This window comes from Pholis gunnellus (assembly GCF_910591455.1).
Source record: "Pholis gunnellus genome assembly, chromosome: 23".
Taxonomy (NCBI): Eukaryota; Metazoa; Chordata; class Actinopteri; order Perciformes; family Pholidae; genus Pholis; species Pholis gunnellus.
Window position 1 is genome coordinate 1510800 of NC_136550.1, and position 25613 is coordinate 1536412.

The 25613-nt window shown below is 41.7% G+C and overlaps 5 protein-coding genes across 9 annotated transcripts; 3 read left to right on the plus strand and 2 right to left on the minus strand.

Annotated features, from left to right (window-relative positions):
* Positions 1 to 39: 39 nt before the first annotated feature.
* LOC306714528 (Fc receptor-like protein 5) lies at positions 40 to 4285 on the minus strand (the record flags this gene model as incomplete). Its single annotated transcript, XM_079184572.1, has 5 exons — positions 40 to 884; positions 2395 to 2538; positions 3102 to 3347; positions 3474 to 3740; positions 4255 to 4285. 5 exons carry the CDS (start codon positions 4283 to 4285, stop codon positions 823 to 825), a joined length of 750 nt encoding a protein of 249 aa, XP_079040698.1. The 3' UTR covers positions 40 to 822.
* A 494-nt stretch (positions 4286 to 4779) lies between these two features.
* Positions 4780 to 13450, minus strand: LOC306714709 (butyrophilin subfamily 3 member A2-like). The gene is made up of 6 exons (XM_079184820.1): positions 13314 to 13450; positions 10632 to 10985; positions 9197 to 9410; positions 8702 to 8766; positions 7793 to 7906; positions 4780 to 6761 (listed from the first exon to the last, which is right to left on the minus strand). Exons 1-6 carry the CDS (start codon positions 13360 to 13362, stop codon positions 6172 to 6174), a joined length of 1386 nt encoding a protein of 461 aa, XP_079040946.1. The 5' UTR covers positions 13363 to 13450; the 3' UTR covers positions 4780 to 6171.
* A 575-nt stretch (positions 13451 to 14025) lies between these two features.
* LOC306714724 (uncharacterized protein) lies at positions 14026 to 16347 on the plus strand. Of its 3 annotated transcripts, XM_079184840.1 has the most exons (4): positions 14026 to 14216; positions 14779 to 14834; positions 15058 to 15414; positions 15577 to 16347. In XM_079184840.1, exons 2-4 carry the CDS (start codon positions 14786 to 14788, stop codon positions 15813 to 15815), a joined length of 645 nt encoding a protein of 214 aa, XP_079040966.1. In that variant the 5' UTR covers positions 14026 to 14216; positions 14779 to 14785; the 3' UTR covers positions 15816 to 16347. The 3 variants fall into 3 exon arrangements, with proteins under 3 accessions (XP_079040966.1, XP_079040965.1, XP_079040967.1); XM_079184839.1 differs by lacking the exon at positions 14026 to 14216 and having other exon boundaries at positions 14736 to 14834; XM_079184841.1 differs by lacking the exon at positions 14026 to 14216 and having other exon boundaries at positions 14736 to 14834; positions 15580 to 16347.
* A 577-nt stretch (positions 16348 to 16924) lies between these two features.
* On the plus strand, positions 16925 to 18834 carry LOC306714719 (uncharacterized protein). 2 transcript variants are annotated; one of them, XM_079184832.1, is made up of 4 exons: positions 16925 to 17086; positions 17618 to 17673; positions 17901 to 18260; positions 18423 to 18834. In XM_079184832.1, exons 1-4 carry the CDS (start codon positions 16998 to 17000, stop codon positions 18653 to 18655), a joined length of 738 nt encoding a protein of 245 aa, XP_079040958.1. In that variant the 5' UTR covers positions 16925 to 16997; the 3' UTR covers positions 18656 to 18834. The 2 variants fall into 2 exon arrangements, with proteins under 2 accessions (XP_079040958.1, XP_079040959.1); XM_079184833.1 differs by having other exon boundaries at positions 18426 to 18834.
* A 3292-nt stretch (positions 18835 to 22126) lies between these two features.
* LOC306714723 (uncharacterized protein) lies at positions 22127 to 25201 on the plus strand. Of its 2 annotated transcripts, none has more exons than XM_079184837.1 (4): positions 22127 to 22222; positions 22958 to 23013; positions 23142 to 23495; positions 23658 to 25201. In XM_079184837.1, the coding sequence occupies exons 1-4, from the start codon at positions 22212 to 22214 to the stop codon at positions 23891 to 23893; spliced, it is 657 nt and encodes a 218-aa protein (XP_079040963.1). In that variant the 5' UTR covers positions 22127 to 22211; the 3' UTR covers positions 23894 to 25201. The 2 variants fall into 2 exon arrangements, with proteins under 2 accessions (XP_079040963.1, XP_079040964.1); XM_079184838.1 differs by having other exon boundaries at positions 23142 to 23263.
* The last annotated feature ends 412 nt before the right edge of the window (positions 25202 to 25613 follow it).

A 25613-nucleotide genomic window follows, 5' to 3' on the forward strand; every position in this document is an offset into this window, starting at 1 on the left:
ACATTGACTTTAACTTAAAGACAGATTTATTGTGCGTTAGCCACAGAACACAACGGAGAGCAACTTCACTCAACAACCAAACCACAAGAGTTTCCATTCACACTGTGAAAAACACTTATTAATCCTTTCATTAAATTCAATGTGCCATAACACACACTCCTAAGTGTTTACGGGTTCCCAGTGTACTTGTACACTTAAACAAATATCTATATATTCTGTTATTTTTACAACATTGTCAGTTTTAATGTTTTCCTTACTGATGGCGTGCGGGTGGGTTTTAAATGGCACAATGTTTCCACTTCTTAGAAATAACACCGACCTAGTTTCAGTGCGAATAATCTCACCACAACTGACCTGTACCGCACAATAAGTGCTAAAATGTATTTTCCTGTTTTTAACTCAAAGTAACATTTATAATCACAGCAGGATACGAAGGTGAGAAAATACTTAAAACAATAAAAAGGCAATTTATGGATTAAGCTATTTGTGAAAGATTTACAAAATTCTGGACGGGTCTGAAATGTCAAATGGAAAAATGCAAAACAAACAAACGACTGGACTTAAACTTCACACCTCATCATGTTTGCATGGTGTAAACCACAGAAAACCCTCCACTTCCTTTACATCGCAGTGAACATCTACTGACATTTACATCCAAACAAGGCTGATGTCTTCAGCTTTAAAGAAAGACAAACACATAAACGTCATTTACAGTCAGATAATACAACTGCTGGTGGTAAAAAAATGGATCTCCAGGACATCAAGTGGTGCCAAGTCCCATACAATGCAGAATATAGTGACGACCTTCACCAGTTTGAAGGTCTACACAACTATCTCCATGATGACGTTGTTGCTGCCTCTTCTCTCCGCTACCGTCCGAGCTGCTGCGAGCAGAAAGAGATCCAATAATCAGATTAATGTCTTAAAAATCATTGATGCTAATCTGCTTAAATCTTTACTCAGATTAAGAAGGGAAAACTCGCCACCTTTTACGTGGCTGTCCAGTCAGTGTTGATGCTAGATTTTGTCCATAGAAGCGATAGATTCGTCGGTGCGTGCTTTATTGACCCAGAAAAGTTTGCAGCTGCAGCATCTGTTGTTCTTCCTGCACCCAGCATCACTAACGTGACAGTGACGTCATTGGAGTCAAGAAAGAACTCCGGGTTATTTAAGCGTGGACTTCTCTGGCAAAAACAGAACTTAATTGTTCTCTTCACATGTTTTGCAGTGTGAGCTCCGTGGTAACGTAGCTCTGACAGCTTTGCAGCAACATTTACCTTCAACACCTGATTGGACATCCACATTAAAAAGGTGGCACATTTTCCCTTTGAGATGTTTGGGTTTCTTTGGAGAGCAGCCCGTCAGATACTGATTAGCAGAGGAAGAAGCCACCTGAACGTTGTGTTGCAATGTCGGAGTTTACGTCCAACCTCAAAACCACAGTCAGTCTGTCACGACAGCAGCTGTCTTTTAATATTAGCTTTGAGCAAAAGGGAATTTTGTGTGAGCGTCAAGGTTCAATCTTTTATTACCGTGTCATGACAGATTGATTGGAATTTGTCTCCGGTATGTGCTCGAGGACGACGACAACAATACAACAATGCAGTACAATTACACATCAGCGTAGGCAAATAAAGTACATTTGATAACAAGAGTCTGGTGCATTAAGAGACCCGCTTGGCGACAAAATAAAGAACATGTATAGTTAAAACATGTTCTCTGAAGATGCTAACTTCTGGAAGACAAAGCCAGAAAGAAAAGTGGCCACAAAAATGGCAACAAACACGACTTCTCATGTCGTGAGTTGATAGAAATAACTTGATCTGGCGTATTTCTACCAATGTCAGAAAAACATTATATTTAACGCTCTTAGCAACCGCTACAGTGTAACACACCTGTGTCTTTAGACTAAATAATGAAGTGAAACTGAGCGGCTTTGTAGTCCGATTATGTGTCTTGCATCACTTGAAGAACAGGAAGTTCGCTTAGAATATCTTTGGCACGTTTTGTGGAATGTTTGTCTCAATAGGACAGAATGCAGTGAGTCACAGTTGAATTACTGCTTGCATGTTTATGTAGTATCACATGGTATTTTAAACTTGATATAGACTATTGGTTATTAATGATAAATAAAAACAAAGCCACTGAAATCATCAGTTATGCAGATGACACTGGAGTGTTTTCAGCTGATTGTATTTCCTGAGTTTTATCAAAGTTTTACCCTGAAATCTTTGGTAATGAACAAAAGTAAAAGGCTTTCAGGAACCAAACAAGCTAACTGATAGCACAGCTAGCTACCAGTGCTGTTTGATGGTTATAGCTCGAGCTGATTCGCTAACATTAGCACGTATAAGCTAGAATACCTCCCTGGACACGTGCAGCGAGTGTTCTCACCTCTGTTCCTGTCTCTGTATATGAGTCCCAGTAAGATGGTGGACAGCAGGTAAGGCGTTCCCACCAACACGTGGAACATCAGTCTGGTGACCGACACCGAACAGGAAGCTGCAGGTGGAGGTGAAGACGAAGGTAGAAGAGAACCTGTGAAGATAAGTGAACTCTTAGCCACTGTGGTCACAGTGTTTTTCTCATTCATATTTAACGTCCTTGTTATCTAAATGTTGGATTTAAATGATTACTTTGCCTCATTGATGTCTTCATGTGAAACCTGAGTATCTAACCAACGTGATCTTATCCGTATTTTCGTCGTATTTTGCCACCGTGTGTGACTTTTACTGCATGTTTAGTCAAGGTGAGCGTTCCCTATTGTATAGATCAACCTATTCACCTGCTTCAAATGAGAAGTGGGCAGTATTTCAACACATAAACCTGAACTGTGCACTCACATCCAACAGTGATGTCACAGCGTACCGACACACCCACTAGTTGAGTTGCATTTTGGAAAATGTAGGCGACAAGTTTTGACGAGGAAGACGAACACGTGGAATGAAAAGAGATGATTGGTTTGGTTTTTATCCCTTTTTTTTTAACCGTCCATATTGAGTTGGACCACGTTTTCACAATTGGGAACCAGCGGACTATTTTAAGTTGGTATCTGGCCTTGACATTCATCTATTTGACAGACTGAAGACCGTTCATCTCACCTTCAACGTTCACCCAGCTGCCTAATGATATTCCAAATCCAGGGATGCTGCAAACGTAGAGTCCTTCATCCGATTTGGAAGCTCTGTGAACGGTCATCTCTCCCCTGGCGCCGCTGCTGACGACGCGGCCGTCTTTCAGGAAATCAAACGTGTGATCGGGGGATTCCGTCTCGGCTTTGCAGCGCAGAGTCAAAGCAGCTCCCTCCGACACGGGGAGGGCCGGACTCTCCAGGAGCACAGTGCTGTCTGTGGACAAGAAACAAACTCATTTTAAAGTCTCCATTTCTAATACAAACTAAACTTTACTTTGTGATTCTGATGAATTGAATACAGTTCAACATGTAACGGCATCACTTGTTTCCAACGCAGTACCGGTGATGGTGATGTTGATGCTGTTGCTCCTGTTCCCGTCCCCGGACTCGCACCAGTACACCCCGGTGTCGGACGGGTAGGTGTTTCCGATGATGCAGGCCGAGCCCGAGGAGGTGGTGCCCCAGCCGGAGGTGCAGGGTCTGACTCCGCCGTCCGGCGTTTTCCTCTTCACCTTCCAGCCGGTGGAGTTCAGCCGATCCCCGCAGCTCAGAGAGATGGACTTGTACCTGTAGAACTGAGACCTGTCAGGGACGACCTGAAGACAGGCTGAGGAAGGGAGGAAAGAAGAGGAAGAGACACAGCAGAGTCGGGGATTGGAGGGTTGGAATTGGAAAGAAAAAGCAGAAGGAAAGGACGGCAAGAAGTGACAAAAGAACGATCGCAGTTCGTTTGAAAATCAGGAAGTAAAAAGAAATAAATCAAAAGAAGAAAGTAATTAACAAGTAAAGACAGGAAGAAGAAGAGAGAGACCGCAAAAAGAAGAAAAGTGTGACAAGAACGGTGGAGGAAAGTATGAAAAGTAAACACGAAGAAAGAAATATGAAAAAATACAAAAACGCAAAAAAGGAATAAAAATTGAAAGGAAATGTAAGAAAAACAGCGTGATGAAAAATAAAAGCGAGGCGGGCAGCAAAAGAACAAATAAGAAAGAAAGAAAGGCAACAAGAAGGTAAACAAGGCGAAAAGAAGAAAATACACAAATCAGTGATTCAATGAATTCAAAGGCACTAAATCAGCAGAGATTATTTCCTACACAGTAAAAAGAAGAGTTTGTACTCACACATCACCAGACAGAACGGTGTGAACAGCATCCTGTCTGAGCGCACACTGACAGCTCTCCGCACTTCCTCTGTGAGTTAAGTCCTCACGTACCTCGACTCTCTGTTAGGCGTCACAGCAGCTGCCTGTGAGCAACGCCTCAAAGTATTCTTTTCCTCCAAAGTTGCACGAAAGAAAACCTTGAATTTACTCCGTTTAATTAAGAAATATAAATCCTGCATTCACTGATTATTGGGTTGTAAACACAAAACTTACATGTACACAATTTGTTTCCATTGATAATAAAGATATAATAATAAAGAACCGAGGAGTTCTCCTACACTTCCAAGTCATACATCCAAAGCCATAAATCCCCAAACTGAGTGATTGTAATATAATTCAACAAAATATAAAACATATTTAATAAACATATTTTAGAATGAATTCTAACTCATCAAATGTTTTCAGAGCTGATTAAATACAACAACAAAAATAATGTATAATTAATTAATTCCTAAGTTTTGTGTGAATAAAGCAAACACTGAAATATTATATGAAGTATTTTATTCCATAAGAAAGTGGACATAAAAAAGAACTGATTTTTATAAAACATAAAAAAATTCAACTCCTATTTACGTATTTTATACATACATTAGAATTATTAAATGAAGGAGCCCGTACATACAAACCCCAGACATGTTTTCATAAATTATTACAAAATGCAATACATTCCATAAATTAAGGTTCCGTGCTTTAGCTGTAGAAATGTACAAGAAGTGAGCACTACTGCTGGTGAAACGACGTCAAATAAATAAAACGGGATCAACCCTGAAAGCAATCGCAACGTATCCTGATACAAAACTACTTGGTAATGAAAAGATCGAGGTTAGGGTTAAAAACAAACTACGTAAAACTACGTACTGAAATAACTTGTTAGGTAACTTACGTAGGCGGCGTTAGTGAAGTACGTAAGTTACGTAAGAAAAGGACGATGCCTTTTGGTTTCACGCGGGACATGAACAGCGATCTCCAGGGTGAAAGTCCCGTGTTTGTTTGAGCCACAAAGTGATTGAAATACATTACAAAATGTTACGTTAAACAACGTGAAATGTTCCTTACTGTATGTAAAAGAGCCTGTAGTGTTGCATTTTATAAATCTGCAGAAGAAGTAGTGAACAAGAGGAGCCTAATCACGAGCGAAAGAAATAGCGCTAATCATCGTAGCCCCGCCCCTTCTGTGTGACTGACGGCACAGCAACGAATCAACAATTAGTATGGAGAGAGAAGAAGAAGAAGAATATATACAAAAACCTCTTGTTGTGCTGAAAGGAAAAACCTTGCCAAGAATTAGATTAGGATTTATATCAATCAAGTTAGCTTAGCTTAGCATAAAGACTGGAAACGGGGGGGAAACAGCTCCGTCCAGACAAAGTCCGCCTCCCGAATTAAAATGTGTCATGCTAGCTTAAAAGCTGATGGAGTTTTTTTTTGCGGCAAATTGAATTGATTGATTGAATTCTAGTGAAACATGGTTGTCTATAAATATTTAACATGTTCTTGAATCAGTACGGCTGCCCCCTGAATGTCGATGTTCGAATCATCCAATCGACGACAATCATCTTAAAATCCTTAAAAGTTATTTTTGGAGGCCAGATCGGTGCACAGCCTCTTAGGGAATGCGACCGGGAAGAGGTCCCACGAGGGGATCCTCCCACACAGAGACCGGCGAGGTGAATCCCCAGGTAGACTGCGCGGACCTCTCCGGTTGAGAAGCATGAAGATACTCTCAAAAGGTAGAACGTATTGAACAGTCAAGATTAGAAATTAAAAAAAAAATCTGATTCTGAAACCCCTTAAATTTAGATACCCGATTTACTGCAGTCTTGCTTTTATTTCCCAACGTTTCGGGAAATCCAAGACTGAGACTTTCTGCGTCCACTCATGCGATTAACATCTCAGATTCTTCCGTCACGTTTGCCAGGCGTGTGAAGGGACCGTTAGACGTCGCTGGAGATGGAAACACCGAGGAATGCCGTCGCTGAAGCTTGCTGTTTGGACCGGGACCAAAACCACGAGGGTCGCTCACCGAACGGCTGAGACGGCCGGACCTTTTCTCTGAAGGGCCGGCCGAACCAGAAAACAAGTTAAAGCGAGCCGGGCTGCTGTGTCTACGATGGGATTCAGCAACGGGGCAGCCGGGGGCCGGATTACTGATCTGTCGTGAGATGCCCGGCTTCTCCCTCCTTGGTAAGTTGCGAGATGTTGGAGGTCTGCTGTCGGTTGAGGCTGCAGGACTGTGGAGGAACACTGGCTGGTCATTGTGGCAAACAGCAGCAATCAGCCTGTGCTGTAGCTGGAGGATGGTAAGTTCTTTCTCGTTCAGCTTCAACTGGAGCTCCGCCACCTTCATGGTCAGCATCTCGATGTTTCTCGTGTTTTCAGCCTTGACAGCCGGAATCAGCGGCTTATCTTCACAGGAGCCGCAGCTTGAACTTTGATATGAAGACGTGGGCGAGTTTGGTTCCTCCGCTGTGTGAAAGAAAGACGACAGATTAGCGGGGCGTGACGATATCGGTCATTTCATATCCCGATAACAATATATATACGATATATACGTTAATCTTTCATTGAAAGACGATTCCGGTTTCTTACGTCTCTAAATTATTGTGCTGGCAATCGTTTTATCCTCCACCTCCGAACCGTCTAGTTCCACTAGAAATGTGCAATTGCATACATTTCACCTAAAAACACAATGAGTAGCAGGATGACCATCCATCGTGGTCTTACCTCCGAAAGAAGAGGTTTAGATTGTTCGTCTTTACCGCTGACTTGTTTACAATCGATCTGATCGTCTGACATGCGTTGAAATGACGCCATCATGTTCCCAGATCTCAGGAATGATACGCTTTTAACAATCTCATGTTAATAGCCTGGAATGATCCATTAGAGGTTGATTCACTCTGGTCATTTTATTTATTTAATAGACGAAATACAATGAATAGAGAACCAAACACTTCCTGCATCTCTTTCACAGTAAAAGCCTTCCAGAGGTTTAGAGAACATCGACTGTAAAAAATAATGTTCTCCATGTTTTTATGAATAAAACGTTGAATAAATTAGGCTGTAAATGATGTGTGAACAAACCCCTCCGTGGTAACCTTCAGAACATAGAGAGGAGTGAACGTGTAAAGTTTGGTGCATGAAAACATTAGCGTCAAAAAATGAACTCATAGATATCACCATGAAACTTCACCAGTTCATTACCGGCATTAAGAGAAGTATTTATTGTATTACAAGTGTTCTGAAATGTTATGTTTAAACATGTAAATGAGGAGTTATGTAATGGTAACTTTTGGTGAATTTAGGAGAAAAATACAGATAAAAACAGACGAAGAAGTAAAATAAATGTTTTCTTTGCACTCTTTGTCTGAAAGAAGACGAGTTATGGAACAAAATCTTAAAGTTGACGAGTGCATGAAAAACAATGTTTCTCACCTTGAACACTAAAACTCAGCACAGAGAACACTTAAATAAATATCGTCTTCGTGTTGATGACTCACCAGGTTTTCTCCTCTTCCAGAGACAGAAGGCTAATCCACATGAAGCTCCGCATAGAAGCACAACGGTCACGACAGCGATGACGACGCGTAGAGAGCAGGAACAGCTTCCAACACCTGACGGGACAATAAACACGCAGACGAGAGTAAATGATCCGATGCATCAGAAATATTATGAAGTGACTGATGCTTCTTCATGTCATTGCAGACTTCTTCCTAAAGTATATTTATGGGTTTTTATGCATTTGGAAGAGTTGGATGAACATCAATGTAACAATCTTGGCAAGAGAAATCTCAGCGTATTATGCTAAATATAACTGCAATGACATCTTTAAAAAGTACGTTTAGAAAAAGACAGTTTAACTGCAAACATTAAATATGTAACAAAAGACAAATACGGTGCTAAAACTGTGATACAACAATTTAAATTGTGAATTTCAGTGTTCAGACTCTGAACCCAGAGCAGTTTTGGGGCGTTGTTTGCTTGCGTCACATTTTACTCTCTGTGGTTTTTAATTTCACTGCAATATAAAAGTGATACTCCTCTATGGAAACATCACAATAGAAGTAGAACAATCTAAAACATGTCTTTTGTGCAGTTTAACGTCAATCATGGCTTAACTGAATCTTTTTAAAGCAAAAGGTTTATTCTGGTCGAGATTTTAAATGAGTTTTTGATGAAATATCACAAATCTAAGCTTCATTTTGGTTACTTTTTCTAAATGGAAGCGTTTGTCGCACATGATGTGTTCAATGACCGTCTGAAAGGTGGAAATCTCAAGATAACAACGTTTTTTACAGCTTCTGGCTGCGATCAACGGTGTAGTTTTGCCGATTGTTTAGAGAAACATGCTTTCCCGTCCCGCCGGTGGGTTCTGGGGTTCAGAGGGTTAATTAAAGCTGCAGCCGTACCCGGCAGTGGAATCTCCACGTCCCTGGTCTGGTTGATCTCCGGCTGGTGAACTCGGCAGGTGACCCTGTGATGAAAACACATCAGTTTATAAATCAGAACTGTAAGAAGACATCACAAACCCACATCATTCTCACATTCAGGTGCAGCACGAGGACAGAAATACGTATAAATACATAATAATAAGAGAAGCTAAAGACAAAATGATCAGGTAAAGTGACGCCATTACAGCACGAACTCTCCAGCAGGTGGAGCTTCTACCTCCAGGGTGTGAACAGGTGTGAACAGGTGTGAACAGGTGTGTTGCATGCAAGCATTGGAATGTGACAGTGTACTTTCTCTGACTGCCTTTCCAGGTGAAAGTTGAATGCTCGGATGTTTGCTGCACACTGCATGGGTCTGAATGTGTGGACATCTCTCTGATCATTGTGGCTCTGCTCTATGAGAAAATGACGTCTTTAAGTTCGAAGACGGGGCCATGACACGACACTTGATACCTGTTGGTGGCGTCCTGGAGAGTCGCTCTCCGTGTCACAGAGAAACATCCGCGGGCGTCTCGATCTCTCTTCGGTTCGTCGGCGGCGATTTCGTTCCCTTCCCCGTCCAGAAAGTAGATCTCGGGCTCCGGCAGCCAGCAGTCCGCCTCACACCGGAGGATCACGCCTCCGCCCTCGGCTGACGTGACGGAGAGTTTTGGCTCTGAGATGGCAGCTATTAAAAACAGGAATCACCACAACGTGAGCCCGTTGAATGTTCCATCTGACGTTTGTGAAATATTAACGAGGACAACGCTGATGAAAGCCGTGTGTTTATCTGCGCTGTGGGACATAAAATCATCAACGTTACATAGTAAAAGTGTGAACGCAGAACTTCAGAGAGTGTTTCTCTCATGACGTGTGGGTGGAAACAGGCAGGTAATAAATACCTAGCTCGCCACGCCCAAATGTTATTGTCTTGCTTTTGACAGTATAAAGTAGAGCTGCAACTGTGGCTCTTTTAAATCAACTTAATAATTGTTTAATAAAATCACACATCACACTGGAGCACAGGGGGACATCTTCAGAGCGTTTGATGAGGCTAATAGATACACAATCCTCCAAATCGGATTTCTTTAGGTCAGGATCCGACTCAATTCATGCTTTTGTTAAGACGGCTTGTTTCATAAAAACCAACAGATCATCGGTTCTACGCCCTGACAACTGTCAACATCCTTAAATGCTTCTTTAAAAAGGGGCTGCATGGCATCAAGCGTAACATGTTTGAGGAATGCACCACACTATATGGTGACATTAAAATAACATATTTAATACGTAATAAGAACAACCAGTTGACCCCCTAGAGCTCCAGTATTAAGCTGAAGTCAAACACAGACTCTATAAGTAACATACAAGCTTTCATGGATGCAAGCCAAGGAAACTCGGCTGTACACACTTTGGCTCGGCTTCTTCTTGTTGCCGTCCTGGTGTCCAAGAAGAGGAGGGACAACGTCCTGCTTTAATCCAGGTCATCGGCCTTGATGGCAACCAGTGAACAGGAAGTGACCATATATGGACTGAGGAGGAGCGACGTAGAGACGCTGCGTAAGTCTCTGGTAGAGACCTGTCAATCACTGTGTAGCCCCGCCCCTAAAGCATCCCCTGCTTTATGGTCTGTTTGACTCTAAATGGACCATCATTTACTAAATGAACATCATGCTGTATTGAAGAAGACTTGAAACTAGAGATTGAGACCATAAACTCATGTTTACAATGTTTACTGAGGTAATAAATCAAGAGAGAAGTAGAGTCATTTTCTCATAGACTTCTATACAACCAGAGGAGTCGCACTTCAATGGATCGTCAGGCCTGTGCAGCACTCGTAGGCGGACCCTCCTCCGTGATTAAAAAGCAACTACAAAACCGTTACTGTATGTAAATAACTGACTGGACGTACCCACAACGAGCTCCACTGCTGTAATGTCCCGGGCGGCCTCCCTCCAGAGCGTCATGCACTGGTACTTCCCGGCATCGGTCAGCTGCACGTTGGAGATCCTCAGCGAGATGTTTCCGTTCTTCAGTTCCTTCGTGATGAGGCTCGTCCTGTACCGAAAGGCCGGGTTCTTCATCTCGGGCGTCTCGCAGCCATCGCGGTACAAGAAGACCACGTTTGGCTGCTGCAGGCCTTCTTTGGACCACTCGACTGTTGGAAATTCCTCTCTGGGCGGGAGGATGAAGTTGCAAGGCAGAATGACATCCCCGCCGGCCAAGGCCAGGACCGTCTCCGGGGGTCTATGCACCAGGGAGACTCCTAGAAAAGGATACATCATTTCAAGACAGGCTTTACACATTGGGTATTTTATTATCGAAGGTTTTTAAATTCTCTAAAATGCTCCGCTAAAGAGACAAAATGACTCTGCTGGAGGATCTGGGTCTGTCTAAAGGTGGACCGGTCTCTGCTGGAGTCTGAGCTGAAGGAGGTTCTGGTGAACCTGCATGAGTTCATCTGGTTTCACCAGAATCCGACCCGGTGGCTCCGATGACGAGCATCAAGAATAACTCTATAGAAACAGACCATCTTCTCTCTGATGGTCTCTTTACTGATGGAGGTCTGATAGAGGATCAGGACTACACTGAGACTCAGGACCAGTTAGAAGTTCCTCACGGTCACCCTTTACGCACACCCATGTACTTGAAATGTATCTTACGACAAGCAATAATTACATGCTGCACACTACATTTAGTAATAATTACTATTGAAATGATAACAATAAAATAAATAATTACTAATTAAAATTCAGGGCAGCGATTGAGACACTGAGCCCCAAGTTGCCTTTACAGCTTTGGGTTCAACCTATTTTTCTAGCCAATCTATTCAAAACACATCTCCTTCTCTCAACGGACGTGACGCCCACGCTTCCTCCGCTCTGAACCGGGCTGACGGGGGTGTGACAGCGCCGGTAACGGTTTGTGAGACGTGATTCACCCTCGCGAGTGTCAACAAGTCTGCAGCTCTGCACCGGGGGGGGGGAGTGAGAACGGAAACCTCGGTAGTGACTCACATTTATTTGGTCAATGTACCATAATAAAAGGGAGGCGGCCACACTCCAGAAAAGAACAGCTGGAAATGTTCAACTCAGGCAGTTGAACAGGACTGAATAGAGGAATCTGGACCAACTGGAAACTTGTGCAACATTCACATGAGAGCAAACTGTTGGCTTTAAATGAAGTCATATAAAAAGTCTATATTTCCAATGTGAACATGTTCTTATACACATTTAGAGAATATAAATGGACAGTCCTATAAGAAGTACCACCACTACAACAGAGCAAAGAATACTCTAACACAAGTAGAGTCCTGCGATTTAAAAACCACACTTCAGTAGAAGTATTAGTAGCAAAATATACTTAATGTATCAGAAGTAAAAGTACTCGAAAAATGACAAAACGGAGATTGTTGCATCCAGATGCACGTTATAGAGTTACTGTTGCAGCTTTTTCTAACTACTTCGTATGAAGTTATTTCAGTCCAGTGGCTGCCGGCCTGGAGGTCACAGGGTCACCACGTGAATCTGAAGGGTCGAGCGACGATTGGAGGGAAACAAAAGAGGAAGAAACTAAACTTTCACATTTTTGAGTGAAGTGTTGGAAAATGTGACTTCTTTGGGTCTTTAACAGTTATTTTATTGTATTTGAAAAGTTCACATTGAAGTCAAACCATTTCAGAAGTTTAGAGGAGAAATGTCTCTTTTGTACAAACTTCTTGTAAATGTACGACTTAATAATCTCCCAATTTCTTTCTCCTAAATTTACAAATTTAATCTTTATTTTTTCTTTGAATATTACCCCCCTCCCCTGCTCAGTTATTATTATTATAATTATTATAATTCTTTATTTTACCTATACCCCTTCTTAGCAGTGGAGCAGAAGTATAAAGTAGCATAAAGTGGAAATAATCAAGTTAAGTACAATTTTGAGGTAATTGTACTTAAGAACGGTACTTATAATATATATACAGTAAGTTACGTTCCAACACTCCATATTTCAAATGAAAGTGTGACACAATCTCAGTTTAATAAGCCTGACCTTTTAACTCTGAGACAAAATAAAGAAAGTGCTTCAACTAAATGTATTCAAATATATTTTTGCAATAACTTCTCCATTTTACGCTGCAGCAGAACTCCATGTTGGGTCCTAAAGAGCTCATTTTCAGAGTCTAACGAGAAAACTCGTTCAAACCTCTAGAAGAAGTATTTAGGTACTTTACTTCAGTACAAATACTAGTCAGTAGAATATAGCTAAAGTATTCAAACTGTGACTGTTGTACTATTATATATTTAATTATTAGATCATTTGTACTCATGCATTAATGAGGAAGCAGGATTTTACTGTTGAGCTCATTTTGAAATATAAATGTATGATTATTTTCACAACGGATTAATCTGCTGGTTATTTCCTCCATTAATCGATTGATTGTTTGCTTTGTGTAAATAGTGAGACATGTTGGCGTTAATTCCTCAGAGCGCAAAGTGACACCTTCACCGTGTGCGTGTAGTCCCGCGGACTCACCGCACCGACCGCAGCCTGTCACAGCGCGTTAAACACAAACAGCGCGTTTAAAAGAACTCTTCATAAATACCTGAACAAGCAGACAGCAGAGCGGCGAGCAGGAGAACACGACGATCCATCAGCAGAACACAACTAAAGGGTTTCTCTTTGCGAAGGAAAATAAAACATTAGACTTTATGATGAATAATCCCGCTCGGTCACCGTGACGTCTGCAGCCACACTGAGGAGATCCTCATTCACCTTTTCACTGCACCGTTTATACTCGATGTTTGGTGCGTTCAGGGACACCGAGAAATGTTGTGTTTCCTACCGTAGTGCGCCGGCACGAGGCTGTAGTGACGTGAGGAGCTGGAGCTAAACATAAAGTGCAACATGTGATGTTGAAAAGTAAATGAATGCAGTTTGCCTCAAAGATGTATTGTCATCCTGAATACAGTTGTACAACTTTAACACAGTTGCTAACACGTTGAATACAATTGCAATAAGCTGCAAAAACAAGCAATCGCTTCTTAGTAAACGTTAGTTAAGTTATAACAATATGGACCAATCAATAACTTTCACTGTTTGAAAACATCCTCTCTGTTCATTTCTAACTGAATGTGAGGAAAAATGAATCAAAGTCTCTTAAACTTCCGTGTTTTCTGTTTTTTTTTGGTGTGGATTTGATTTAGATTGGTAATTTCCCACCTTCTAGAACGGCCTTTAATGTCACATCCCTGTCCTACCTGCAGACATGCAGCACAGAGGGAGGAGTCTGTTAACGGTTACCTGAAAACAAAAGAAACAGAGTCGACGTGTCTCTAAACAGAAAGTGAGTCCCGTTGTGAAGATCTTCTCTCTATACTCATCGATGCAGTCAATCATTGATCTCTACAATGATTGACTTTGACTCCGTGTTCAAAGGATGAGTTACAGTTAGGCTCCTCCTTCTCTACCCTAGTTGATTCCTTTCAGTGCAAGTCATCAGAGTAAGGTAAAGACGTGATCTCAGACTGGTTGCACTGTACGTCAATGAAGTGGCAAATGCCATGAGGACATCAATTTTATTTTAAATGGAATGCGATCTACCGGCACTAACGCGATCGACGTATTGGGCACCACTGGTTTAGACTCTAACCTGCTGGTTGATCTTTTAACCAGTAATCCCGTTTAGACAGAAAACTAATACATGAGAATTATATCTGAATAATATGGAGGTTGAACCATAAATACATGATGATCACAGAGAGATATTAAAACATTAAATAGTCTACCGTTATAAAGAGGAGTTCCCTCTTTTTAATATTGTTGAGGCATTTATCTGGAACCAGTATTTCCTGGTTCTTCCTCAGTGTAATAATTCTAACTGGCTCCATCTAGAGACAGAAACTCAGCAGTGAATCCTCTCCTGGTGCCAGTCCTCTGGTCAGACATGTTGTCACAAGAACCACAGAAGAAGAAGAAGTGTTGCCGTGACTACAGACAGACTGTAGCTGGTCTCTCTTGAGCTGTGATGTGATGTGTTCATGACTCTGGTCCTCTGTCTCCTCTCACAGGGAGAAGATGATCTGCAGCATCCTGCTGCTCATCACACTGACCTCCTGTGTCTCTGGTTAGTTTACAGCTTCACTTTGTTCTCCACACAGACTAAATACACCTTCAGCCTCACTAACACACTTTAACATGACTCTAGTTATTATTACAATCATGCACCTTTTTCATACCTTTGTGTCTTTAAAGCTCATCATCAGTAAACATCTCCAGGTGGAGTTTAAAGGCTCTCATGTTGACGTTGTTTGTCTGCTCCTCACTCTCCCTCTCTGTCTCCTCAACAGGATCAGTAGTGAATGTGACACAGAGCTCCTATCAGGCAGAGGAGAACCACAACGTCACTCTGGAATGGACCTTCAAGACCAGAACAGATGGTTCCATCAAGTCCATTAACATCTACTGTGAGATGTTAAATGATCTCACACCCTTCATCCTGTTTCATCTTCATGAAGGTGTCGAGGTCTCAGAGTCTCAGAACAAACGGTTTGCAGGACGAGTCAAGTTTGACAAAGACGTCCTCAGAGAAGGACGACTCAGACTCCACATGTCCAGACTCAGGACTGATGACTCGGGTGTTTACGTGTGTGATGTGCTCACAGTTTATGGTGAAGGTTCAAGGAAATGTCTCCTCACCGTCACAGGTGAGTTGATTCAGTAGAAGAACTTCCTCACTCGTTACACTTCCTTCTTACAGGATCTGTGGAATATGTTTCAGTTTAATCTGTTGAGGACGTTTAGTTTATGTTTCAGTGAGATGTTGGTTCTTCTCATGAATGACTCAGACTCGTTTGGTCTCTTTACAGCAGAGAGGGTTCGACCCAAACCTGAGACACCAAACTCATCAAGTGGAGGAAGAGATCCTTCACCGACAGAGAGTCCATCACAAGCAGAGAGTCCGGGATTCATCGTCCTCTACTGTGCAGTGGGACTGGTGGTGGTGGTAGTAGGAACTCTGCTGGGTGTTCGTTGCTATCTGCGTAGAAAACAACAAGATCCAATGGTTCCCTCTCTGCCTATAGAACTAGAGCCAATGAATCCATAAAGACAAACATGAATCTAGTCTCTCAGAGGTCGGAGGTCCAAAGCAGCGTCTGAAGGTCTCGTTGTGATGATCTGATGTCTGAATGAGCTGCTCAGTCACAGCTGGTCGTAGGAGTGAGAGGGGTTCTCTATGGTGGTTTCCATTGAAATACTGCTGAGGAGCATGAATTTATCGTTTCATTTATTTGTGTCTGTTACAGCGATCTGTTATTTACTCTCATTGTTTATATGTTTCAAAGTCAAGCTCATATTCATTATTGCCTATTAAATGAACTTTTATGTTCATTTTACTAGCAGACCTTTTTTAAACCCATGGCAGCTCTCACATCTAGATTTATCTGATAAACTAACCACATGTGAATCTAAACGGTCTAAATGTTTCTTCAAGCAAAGAGTGAAAGTATTATCGACACAATGTCCTAAAATGTACTTCACGTCCGTTCAAAGTCGAGCTTTCATTTCTGATATAATGGTGCTTTGTTTAAATTGGAACTAATTTAATATTTTAAGTTTTTTTATGAGAACTTGTTGACTGATCCTGTATTTACAGTTCATTGTATTTGTTCAAAAACTTTCAATAAAAATAAGATGAAACATGATTGTCCATATCCATTCATATCCTCATGAATCTCACTAATATACATTATGTCTGTATGAAAATAATAGAAGATCAGCATATTGTTTGTGCTGCAAGTCGTTTGAAAGTTATTTTGGACTCAGTGAGTTAAAATACTGACGATGGATAAAAGACGGTGAGTAACAGACGGGATGAAACACAGTGAGGTTAAACTACAGTTTCATATTCAAACACATTTAATGTCACCGTGTGGTGAGTTCATGTGAGACGATGAACGTTCGATCGAACCAACTGAACTGAAGCACCACGAGGAAGATCTGAATAGCTGATCACTCATCAGTCATGTTAACATGGAACAAATCTCAAGTTCAGAAGAGAACTGATTATTGTTTCATAACAGCAGTTAAATGTTTCTTATCAAAACTCTGATGATACTTTCACTTTCAAGTGGAACAACATGGATGATGCAACTCATCGTGCAGCAGACGTCTGGCTCCTCCTACTTCCTCATGTGAAACATTAACGTTGAAAAAAGAAAGAGAAAAGCTGTCATCAGTTCTTTAAATATCTACCGCTGGTTAATAAAACCTTCATGATTTCTAGGACATGAATACATTTCTGCTCCACTGCTCCACTACAAACCATCCAGACCTCTACAATGGTCTGGTTCAGGTCTGGTTCAGGATGAGTTACAGGTAGGTTCCTCCTTCTCTACCCTCGAGGACATCAATTTTATTTTAAATGGAATGCGATCTACCGGCACTAACGCGATCGACGTATTGGGCACCACTGGTTTAGACTCTAACCTGCTGGTTGATCTTTTAACCAGTAATCCCGTTTAGACGGAAAACTAATACATGAGAATTATATCTGAATAATATGGAGGTTAAACCATAAATACATGATCACAGAGAGATATTAAAACATTAAATAGTCTACCGTTATAAAGAGGAGCTTCCTCTTTTTAATATTGTTGAGGCATTTATCTGGAACCAGTCCAGTATTTCCTGGTTCTTCCTCAGTGTAATAATTCTAACTGGCTCCATCTAGTGACAGAAACTCAGCAGTGATTCCTCTCCTGGTGTCAGTCCTCTGGTCAGACATGTTGTCACAAGAAGCACAGAAGAAGAAGAAGTGTTGCAGTGACTACAGACAGACTGTAGCTGGTCTCTCTTGAGCTGTGATGTGATGTGTTCATGACTCTGGTCCTCTGTCTCCTCTCACAGGGAGAAGATGATCTGCAGCATCCTGCTGCTCATCACACTGACCTCCTGTGTCTCTGGTTAGTTTACAGCTTCACTTTGTTCTCCACACAGACTAAATACACCTTCAGCCTCACTAACACACTTTAACATGACTCTAGTTATTATTACAATCATGCACCTTTTTCATACCTTTGTGTCTTTAAAGCTCAGCGTCAGTAAACATCTCCAGGTGGAGTTTAAAGGCTCTCATGTTGACGTTGTCGGTTTGTCTGCTCCTCACTCTCCCTCTCTGTCTCCTCAACAGGATCAGTAGTAGTGAATGTGACACAGAGCTCCTATCAGGCAGAGGAGAACCACAACGTCACTCTGGAATGGACCTTCAACACCAGAACAGATGGTTCCATCAAGTCCATTAACATCTACTGTGAGATGTTAAATGATCTCAAACCCTTCATCCTGTTTCATCTTCATGAAGGTGTCGAGGTCTCAAAGTCTCAGAACAAACGGTTTGCAGGACGAGTCCAGTTTGACAAAGACGTCCTCAGAGAAGGACGACTCAGACTCCACATGTCCAGACTCAGGACTGATGACTCAGGTCTTTACGTGTGTGATGTGCTCACAGGTGAAGGTGAAGGTTCGAGGAAATGTCTCCTCAACGTCACAGGTGAGTTGATTCAGTAGAAGAACTTCCTCACTCGTTTCACTTCCTTCTTACAGGATCTGTGGAATATGTTTCAGTTTAATCTGTTGAGGACGTTTAGTTTATGTTTCAGTGAGATGTTGGTTCTTCTCATGAATGACTCAGACTCGTTTGGTCTCTTTACAGCAGAGAGGGTTCGACCCAAACCTGAGACACCAAACACAACAAGTGGAGGAAAAGATCCTTCAACGACAGGAAGTCCATCACAAGCAGAGAGTCCGGGATGGATCGTCCTCTACTGTGTCGTGGTGGTGGTGGTGGTAGGAACTCTGCTGGGTGTTCGTTGCTATCTGCGTAGAAAACAACAAGATCCAATAGTCTATAGAACTAGTTCCCATGAATCTCTCTTCATAGAATGATTCTAGTCTCTCAGAGGTCGGAGGTCCAAAGCAGCGTCTGAAGGTCTCGTTGTGATGATCTGACGTCTGAATGAGCTGCTCAGTCACAGCTGGTCGTAGGAGTGAGAGGGGTTCTGTATGGTCTTCATCTCCTCCTTCATCCTCCTCTTCATCACTGTCTGATGGTCTTCACCTCGTCCTTCATCCTCCTCTTCATCACTGTCTGATGGTCTTCATCTGGTCCTTCATCCTCCTCTTCATCACTGACCTCAGAGCTGGATAGATCACAGAGGAATCAGAGCTCTGGTTCATTGTTCAGACTCTTCATCAGTTCATTCGTCCACATCTTAGATCTGAACTCTGGAGCGAAGTTCATTTTATTGAAATACTGCTGAGGAGCATGAATTTATCGTTTCATTTATTTTTGTCTGTTACAGCGATCTGTTATTTACTGTCATTGTTTATATGTTTCAAAGTCAAGCTCATATTCATTATTGCCTATTAAATGAACTTTTATGTTCATTTTACTAGCAGACCTTTTTTAAACCCATGGCAGCTCTCACATCTAGATTTATCTGATAAACTGACCACATGTGAATCTAAACGGTCTAAATGTTTCTTCAAGCAAAGAGTGAAAGTATTATCGACACAATGTCCTAAAATGTACTTCACGTCCGTTCAAAGTCGAGCTTTCACTTCTGATATAATGGTGCTTTGTTTAAATTGGTAAAATGTTATGTTTTTTTATGAGAACTTGTTGACTGATCCTGTATTTACAGTTCATTGTATTTGTTCATAAATGTTCAATAAAAATAAGATGAAACATGATTGTCCATATCCATTCATATCCTCATGAATCTCACTAATATACATTATGTCTGTATGAAAATAATAGAAGATCAGCATATTGTTTGTGCTGCAAGTCGTTTGAAAGTTATTTTGGACTCAGTGAGTTAAAATACTGACGATGGATAAAAGACGGTGAGTAACAGACGGGATGAAACACAGTGAGGTTAAACTACAGTTTCATATTCAAACACATTTAATGTCACCGTGTGGTGAGTTCATGTGAGACGATGAAGGTTCGATCGAACCAACTGAACTGAAGCACCACGAGGAAGATCTGAATAATTGATCACTCATCAGTCATGTTAACATGGAACAAATCTCAAGTTCAGAAGAGAACTGATTATTGTTTCATAACAGCAGTTAAATGTTTCTTATCAAAACTCTGATGATACTTTCACTTTCAAGTGGAACAACATGGATGATGCAACTCCTCGTGCAGCAGACGTCTGGCTCCTCCTACTTCCTCATGTGAAACATTAACGTTGAAAAAAGAAAGAGAAAAGCTGTCATCAGTTCTTTAAATATCTACAGCTGGTTAATTAGGCACTTCATGATTTCTAGGACATGAATACATTTCTGCTCCACTGCTCCATTACAAACCATCCAGACCTCTACAATGGTCTGGTTCAGGTCTGGTTCAGGTCTGGTTCAGGTCTGCAGAGTCCAGATTAAAAAGGAAGCAGCTACGTACACGTATCTGGAACAAACTCCCACTAAACAGCTGTGCTGAGGTAGAAATGTAAAAAAAAAAACGTACTTATGTTTTTTCCTCACCACCTTTCCTTATTGCACTGCCCCCCTTTGCTACTGTTAACTACTGTTAATCCATATTAAACTAAAAACAGTGTATAAATAGTTGAAAATGAGAGAAACATCTCCAGCAATGAAATGCCACAAACACATGAAAGATTTATTTATTAAGTAAAACCAAAGTATGAAAGTGCTTCACAGTAAAAACATGAAATGTTTAATTTAATCGCTGTACAACTCTTTATGCTATAATATAAACTGGCGTGTATTCACTCTCATTGTGTTTGTTGTGACGTCACGCTCCACAATAACAAGACAAATTCCTCGTATGTGAAAAAAAAAAATCATAAACGTAATAAAGAGCAATAAACCTGATTCTCATTCTGATTAAATACCAAACAAGCCAGACAGAAATATCATCAACAATAAAGCAGAACGTCAGTTTAAAAAAAAGAAAGAATAGAAGTGAGTCCTAAAGTTTCAGTTGGATTATTAATATTAATATTTTCATATTTAAACACAAACAGCGCGTTTAAAAGAACTCTTCATCAATACCTGAACAAGCAGACAGCAGAGCGGCGAGCAGGAGAACACGACGATCCATCAGCAGAACACAACTAAAGGGTTTCTCTTTGCGAAGGAAAATAAAACATTAGACTTTATGATGAATAATCCCGCTCGGTCACCGTGACGTCTGCAGTCACACTGAGGAGATCCTCATTCACCTTTTCACTGCACCGTTTATACTCGATGTTTGGTGCGTTCAGGGACACCGAGAATGTTGTGTTTCCTACCGTAGTGCGCCGGCACGAGGCTGTAGTGACGTGAGGAGCTGGAGCTAAACATAAAGTGCAACATGTAATGTTGAAAAGTAAATGAATGCAGTTTGCCTCAAAGATGTATTGTCATCCTGAATACAGTTGTACAACTTTAACACAGTTGCAACACGTTGAATACAATTGCAATAAGCTGCAAAAACAAGCAATCGCTTCTTAGTAAACGTTAGTTAAGTTATAACAATATGGACCAATCAATAACTTTCACTGTTTGAAAACATCCTCTCTGTTCATTTCTAACTGAATGTGAGGAAAAATGAATCAAAGTCTCTTAAACTTCCGTGTTTTTTGGTGTGGATATGTAATTTCCCACCTTCTGGAACGGCCTTTAACGTCACATTGCTACTAAGGGCTGTCCTACAGATGTAGTAATCACCAGGTCATGACCTTTCCTCAGCTGTTGTAGAAAGGAAGTCATGTGACAACTCCACTAAACAACTGTTAGCAGCCGCTTCACGAAGCTCATTTATCTTCATATTAACTTATTAAATATATAAACTGAATTCTTGGTGACCAACTCTCATGCAACTCATGAAATATAAAGTCGTATCTCCTTTCTGATTGAGTTGCATTTCCTTCAAGTACTATTTCATGACCCTTCTCTTAGATTATATATATATATATATATATATATATATATATCATTCATATGTTAATTAGGGTTCCCACTGTGGTTCTCCCTTAAACTGCATCTTGATCATTTAATACTTGACTTCTTTATTTACAGGGTTTGTATAAAGGCAATAAAAGTAGTCCATGAATATGAGAGATGAGTTCACAGATAATTACAATCCCTCTTCGTCATAGTGGAGGTTAAATTATAAACAAAACACCATCAACGTTTTTCTTTGTAACACAGCATTATGCTTCGTTTGTAATAAACACGTTTTTCTTTTAACATATTACGACTATTCTCGACTTCCCAGAGAACACAGATGACGTGTGATGAGTGTTTTATTTAGTGAACATATCACACTACAGACATGCAGCACAGAGGGAGGAGTCTGTTCACTGGTACCTCAAAACCACAGAGACAGAGTCGACGTGTCTCTGTGCAGAAAGTGAGTCCTGTTGTGAAGATCTTCTCTCTGGACTCATCGATGCAGTGAATCATTGATCTCTACAGACTCCGTGTTCAAAGGATGAGTTACAGGTAGGCTCCTTCTCCTCTACTTTAAACTTTCAGTCCTCACGACGGACTCCAACAGCGGACCAGTATTGTTCATCAGTAATGTTGAAACAACATGGACGCTCCAATAGAAGAAGTGTTGTATCTCAACAACGCGTGGGCTGTATCTGAGTTGACGTTCACGGTAAAATGAATCCTCCTCTGTGGAGGTCACTGACTAATTCTATCTGTCAGACCTTCAGTGAAATCCATGTCTGTGTGTTTCTGGTTCATTTACACTCTAACCTGCTGGTTGATCTTTTAAATGTGTTCTAGTTTGAGAGGGACTGAGCCAGTAATCCCCTTTAGACAGAAACCTAATACATGAGAATTATATCTGAATAATATGGAGGTTGAACCATAAATACATGATTATTAAATAGTCTGCTGTCATACAGAAGAACAGACATCAAGTAAGCTGTGATTGGTCTGGTGATGACCACGGTTATGTGGAGAACACTGAGACCTGGGTTTGACTCCTGCACCACATTATTCTGCCAACGTCAGCATGTCAGTATGTGAAATGTCAAATAGGAAACTTCATAAAGAGGAAATGAAACGCAACAGATTTCTGTCCAGTCCTCTGGTCAGACATGTTGTCACAAGAACCACAGAAGAAGAAGAAGAAGTGTTGCAGTGACTACAGACAGACTGTAGCTGGTCTCTCTTGAGCTGTGATGTGATGTGTTCATGACTCTGGTCCTCTGTCTCCTCTCACAGGGAGAAGATGATCTGCAGCATCCTGCTGCTCATCACACTGACCTCCTGTGTCTCTGGTTAGTTTACAGCTTCACTTTGTGTCTTTAAAGCTCAGCGTCAGTAAACATCTCCAGGTGGAGTTTAAAGGCTCTCATGTTGACGTTGTTTGTCTGCTCCTCACTCTCCCTCTCTGTCTCCTCAACAGGACCATTCGTGGAGGTGACACAGAGCTCCTATCAGGCAGAGGAGAACCAGGACGTCACTCTGGAATGGACCTTCATGCCCAGAACAGACGGTTCCATCAAAATGAACATCTACTGTGAGATGGTAAATGATGGCAGACCCGTCTTCCTGCTTCATCTATTTCGAGGTGACGAGGTCTCAGGGGTTCAGGACAAACGGTTTGCAGGACGAGTCAAGTTTGACAAAGACGACCTCAGAGAAGGACGACTCAGACTCCACATGTTCGGACTCAGGACTGATGACTCAGGTCTTTACCTGTGTGGAGTGTTTACGGGTGAAGGTAGTGGTTCTGAGACATGTCGCCTCAACGTCACAGGTGAGTTGATTCAGTAGAAGAACTTCCTCACTCGTTTCACTTCCTTCTTACAGGATCTGTGGAATATGTTTCAGTTTAATCTGTTGAGGACGTTTAGTTCATGTTTCAGTGAGATGTTGGTTCTTCTCATGAATGACTCAGACTCGTTTGGTCTCTTTACAGCAGAGAGGGTTCAACCCAAACCTGAGACACCAAACACAACAAGTGGAGGAAAAGATCCTTCAACGACAGGAAGTCCATCACAAGCAGAGAGTCCGGGATGGATCGTCCTCTACTGTGCAGTGGGACTGATGATGGTAGTAGGAACTCTGCTGGGTGGTTATTACTGTCTGCGTAGAAAACATCCAATGGTTCCCTCTCCGCCTGCAGAACTAGATCCAATGAATCTCTCTTCATAGACATGAATCTAGTCTCTCAGAGGTCGGAGGTCCAAAGCAGCGTCTGAAGGTCTCGTTGTGATGATCTGATGTCTGAATGAGCTGCTCAGTCACAGCCGGTCGTAGGAGTGAGAGGGGTTCTCTATGGTCTTCATCTCCTCCTTCATCCTCCTCTTCATCACTGTCTGATGGTCTTCATCTGGTCCTTCATCCTCCTCTTCATCACTGTCTGATGGTCTTCACCTCGTCCTTCATCCTCCTCTTCATCACTGTCTGATGGTCTTCACCTCGTCCTTCATCCTCCTCTTCATCACTGTCTGATGGTCTTCACCTCGTCCTTCATCCTCCTCTTCATCACTGTCTGATGGTTTTCATCTCGTCCTTCATCCTCCTCTTCATCACTGTCTGATGGTCTTCACCTGGTCCTTCATCCTCCTCTTCATCACTGTCTGATGGTCTTCACCTCGTCCTTCATCCTCCTCTTCATCACTGTCTGATGGTCTTCATCTGGTCCTTCATCCTCCTCTTCATCACTGTCTGATGGTCTTCATCTGGTCCTTCATCCTCCTCTTCATCACTGTCTGATGGTCTTCATCTCGTCCTTCATCCTCCTCTTCATCACTGTCTGATGGTCTTCATCTCGTCCTTCATCCTCCTCTTCATCACTGTCTGATGGTCTTCATCTGGTCCTTCATCCTCCTCTTCATCACTGTCTGATGGTCTTCATCTGGTCCTTCATCCTCCTCTTCATCACTGTCTGATGGTCTTCATCTCGTCCTTCATCCTCCTCTTCATCACTGTCTGATGGTCTTCATCTCGTCCTTCATCCTCCTCTTCATCACTGTCTGATGGTCTTCATCTCGTCCTTCATCCTCCTCTTCATCACTGTCTGATGGTCTTCATCTCGTCCTTCATCCTCCTCTTCATCACTGTCTGATGGTCTTCATCTGGTCCTTCATCCTCCTCTTCATCACTGTCTGATAGTCTTCACCTCGTCCTTCATCCTCCTCTTCATCACTGACCTCAGAGCTGGATAGATCACAGAGGAATCAGAGCTCTGGTTCATCGTTCGGACTCTTCATCAGTTCATTCGTCCACTTCTTAGATCTGATCTCTGGAGTGAGTTGAGCTGAACGTGTTGTGTGTGTGTGATGCATATGGAGGTTATGTCTGAGTTAAGGTGTGAGACTATATGAGGAGATGTGTTTCCTGCTGCTCTCCATAAATGTAAAGTCGATGCTGATATTTGTTACAATGAGAATTAGTTTGTCGTCTGTTTGCTGTATTTCCTGTTCACTGCATTGATCAAAATGAATAAAGACAAATAAAGTCAAACAACATGATTCTTTATCCATTCAGCTGTCTCACGGACAGAGACAGCTGGTACTGTATCACTCTGTCCGTGTTATTTATACGACTCTTCTTCTTCATGAGTCGAGTCCTTGTGAACACATCCACTCAGTTCAACCACAAGAGGGCGCCGCAGACTTTCACACAGACCTACAAGCTGAACACCAAACACTGTTCACCTTTCATCCCAATCTGTCAGAGTCAACGCAGCCTCTTGTTCTAGTTGTTGTTGTGTGTAGACGTCTTGTTCAAGTTCTTCCACTTGTTTGTCTTTTAAACTGTCCTGTGGCAGATTTCACAGCCTCATTAAAGCATAATCATATTCTACATAAGTCTCTTTATATATCAATGAACCCTACGAAAGCACCAACTCCTTAAACCTCATCAAGGG

Bases quoted from the DNA above. Each gene is read 5' to 3' on its own strand.
- LOC306714723 (XM_079184837.1), top strand. The intron at 23,014-23,141 runs GTTAGTTTACAG...TCTCCTCAACAG, and splicing joins ACTGACCTCCTGTGTCTCTG to GACCATTCGTGGAGGTGACA. The intron at 23,496-23,657 runs GTGAGTTGATTC...GTCTCTTTACAG, and splicing joins ATGTCGCCTCAACGTCACAG to CAGAGAGGGTTCAACCCAAA.
- LOC306714709 (XM_079184820.1), bottom strand. From the start codon at position 13,362: ATGGATCGTCGTGTTCTCCTGCTCGCCGCTCTGCTGTCTGCTTGTTCA. The intron at 10,986-13,313 runs GTATTTATGAAG...ATCCTTTTCTAG, and splicing joins TCTGCTGTCTGCTTGTTCAG to GAGTCTCCCTGGTGCATAGA. The intron at 7,907-8,701 runs GTACGGCTGCAG...TTGTCCCGTCAG, and splicing joins CGTGGAGATTCCACTGCCGG to GTGTTGGAAGCTGTTCCTGC.
- LOC306714724 (XM_079184840.1), top strand. From the start codon at position 14,786: ATGATCTGCAGCATCCTGCTGCTCATCACACTGACCTCCTGTGTCTCT. The intron at 14,835-15,057 runs GTTAGTTTACAG...TCTCCTCAACAG, and splicing joins ACTGACCTCCTGTGTCTCTG to GATCAGTAGTGAATGTGACA. The intron at 15,415-15,576 runs GTGAGTTGATTC...GTCTCTTTACAG, and splicing joins ATGTCTCCTCACCGTCACAG to CAGAGAGGGTTCGACCCAAA.
- LOC306714719 (XM_079184832.1), top strand. From the start codon at position 16,998: ATGAATACATTTCTGCTCCACTGCTCCACTACAAACCATCCAGACCTC. The intron at 17,087-17,617 runs GTAGGTTCCTCC...CTCCTCTCACAG, and splicing joins TGGTTCAGGATGAGTTACAG to GGAGAAGATGATCTGCAGCA. The intron at 17,674-17,900 runs GTTAGTTTACAG...TCTCCTCAACAG, and splicing joins ACTGACCTCCTGTGTCTCTG to GATCAGTAGTAGTGAATGTG.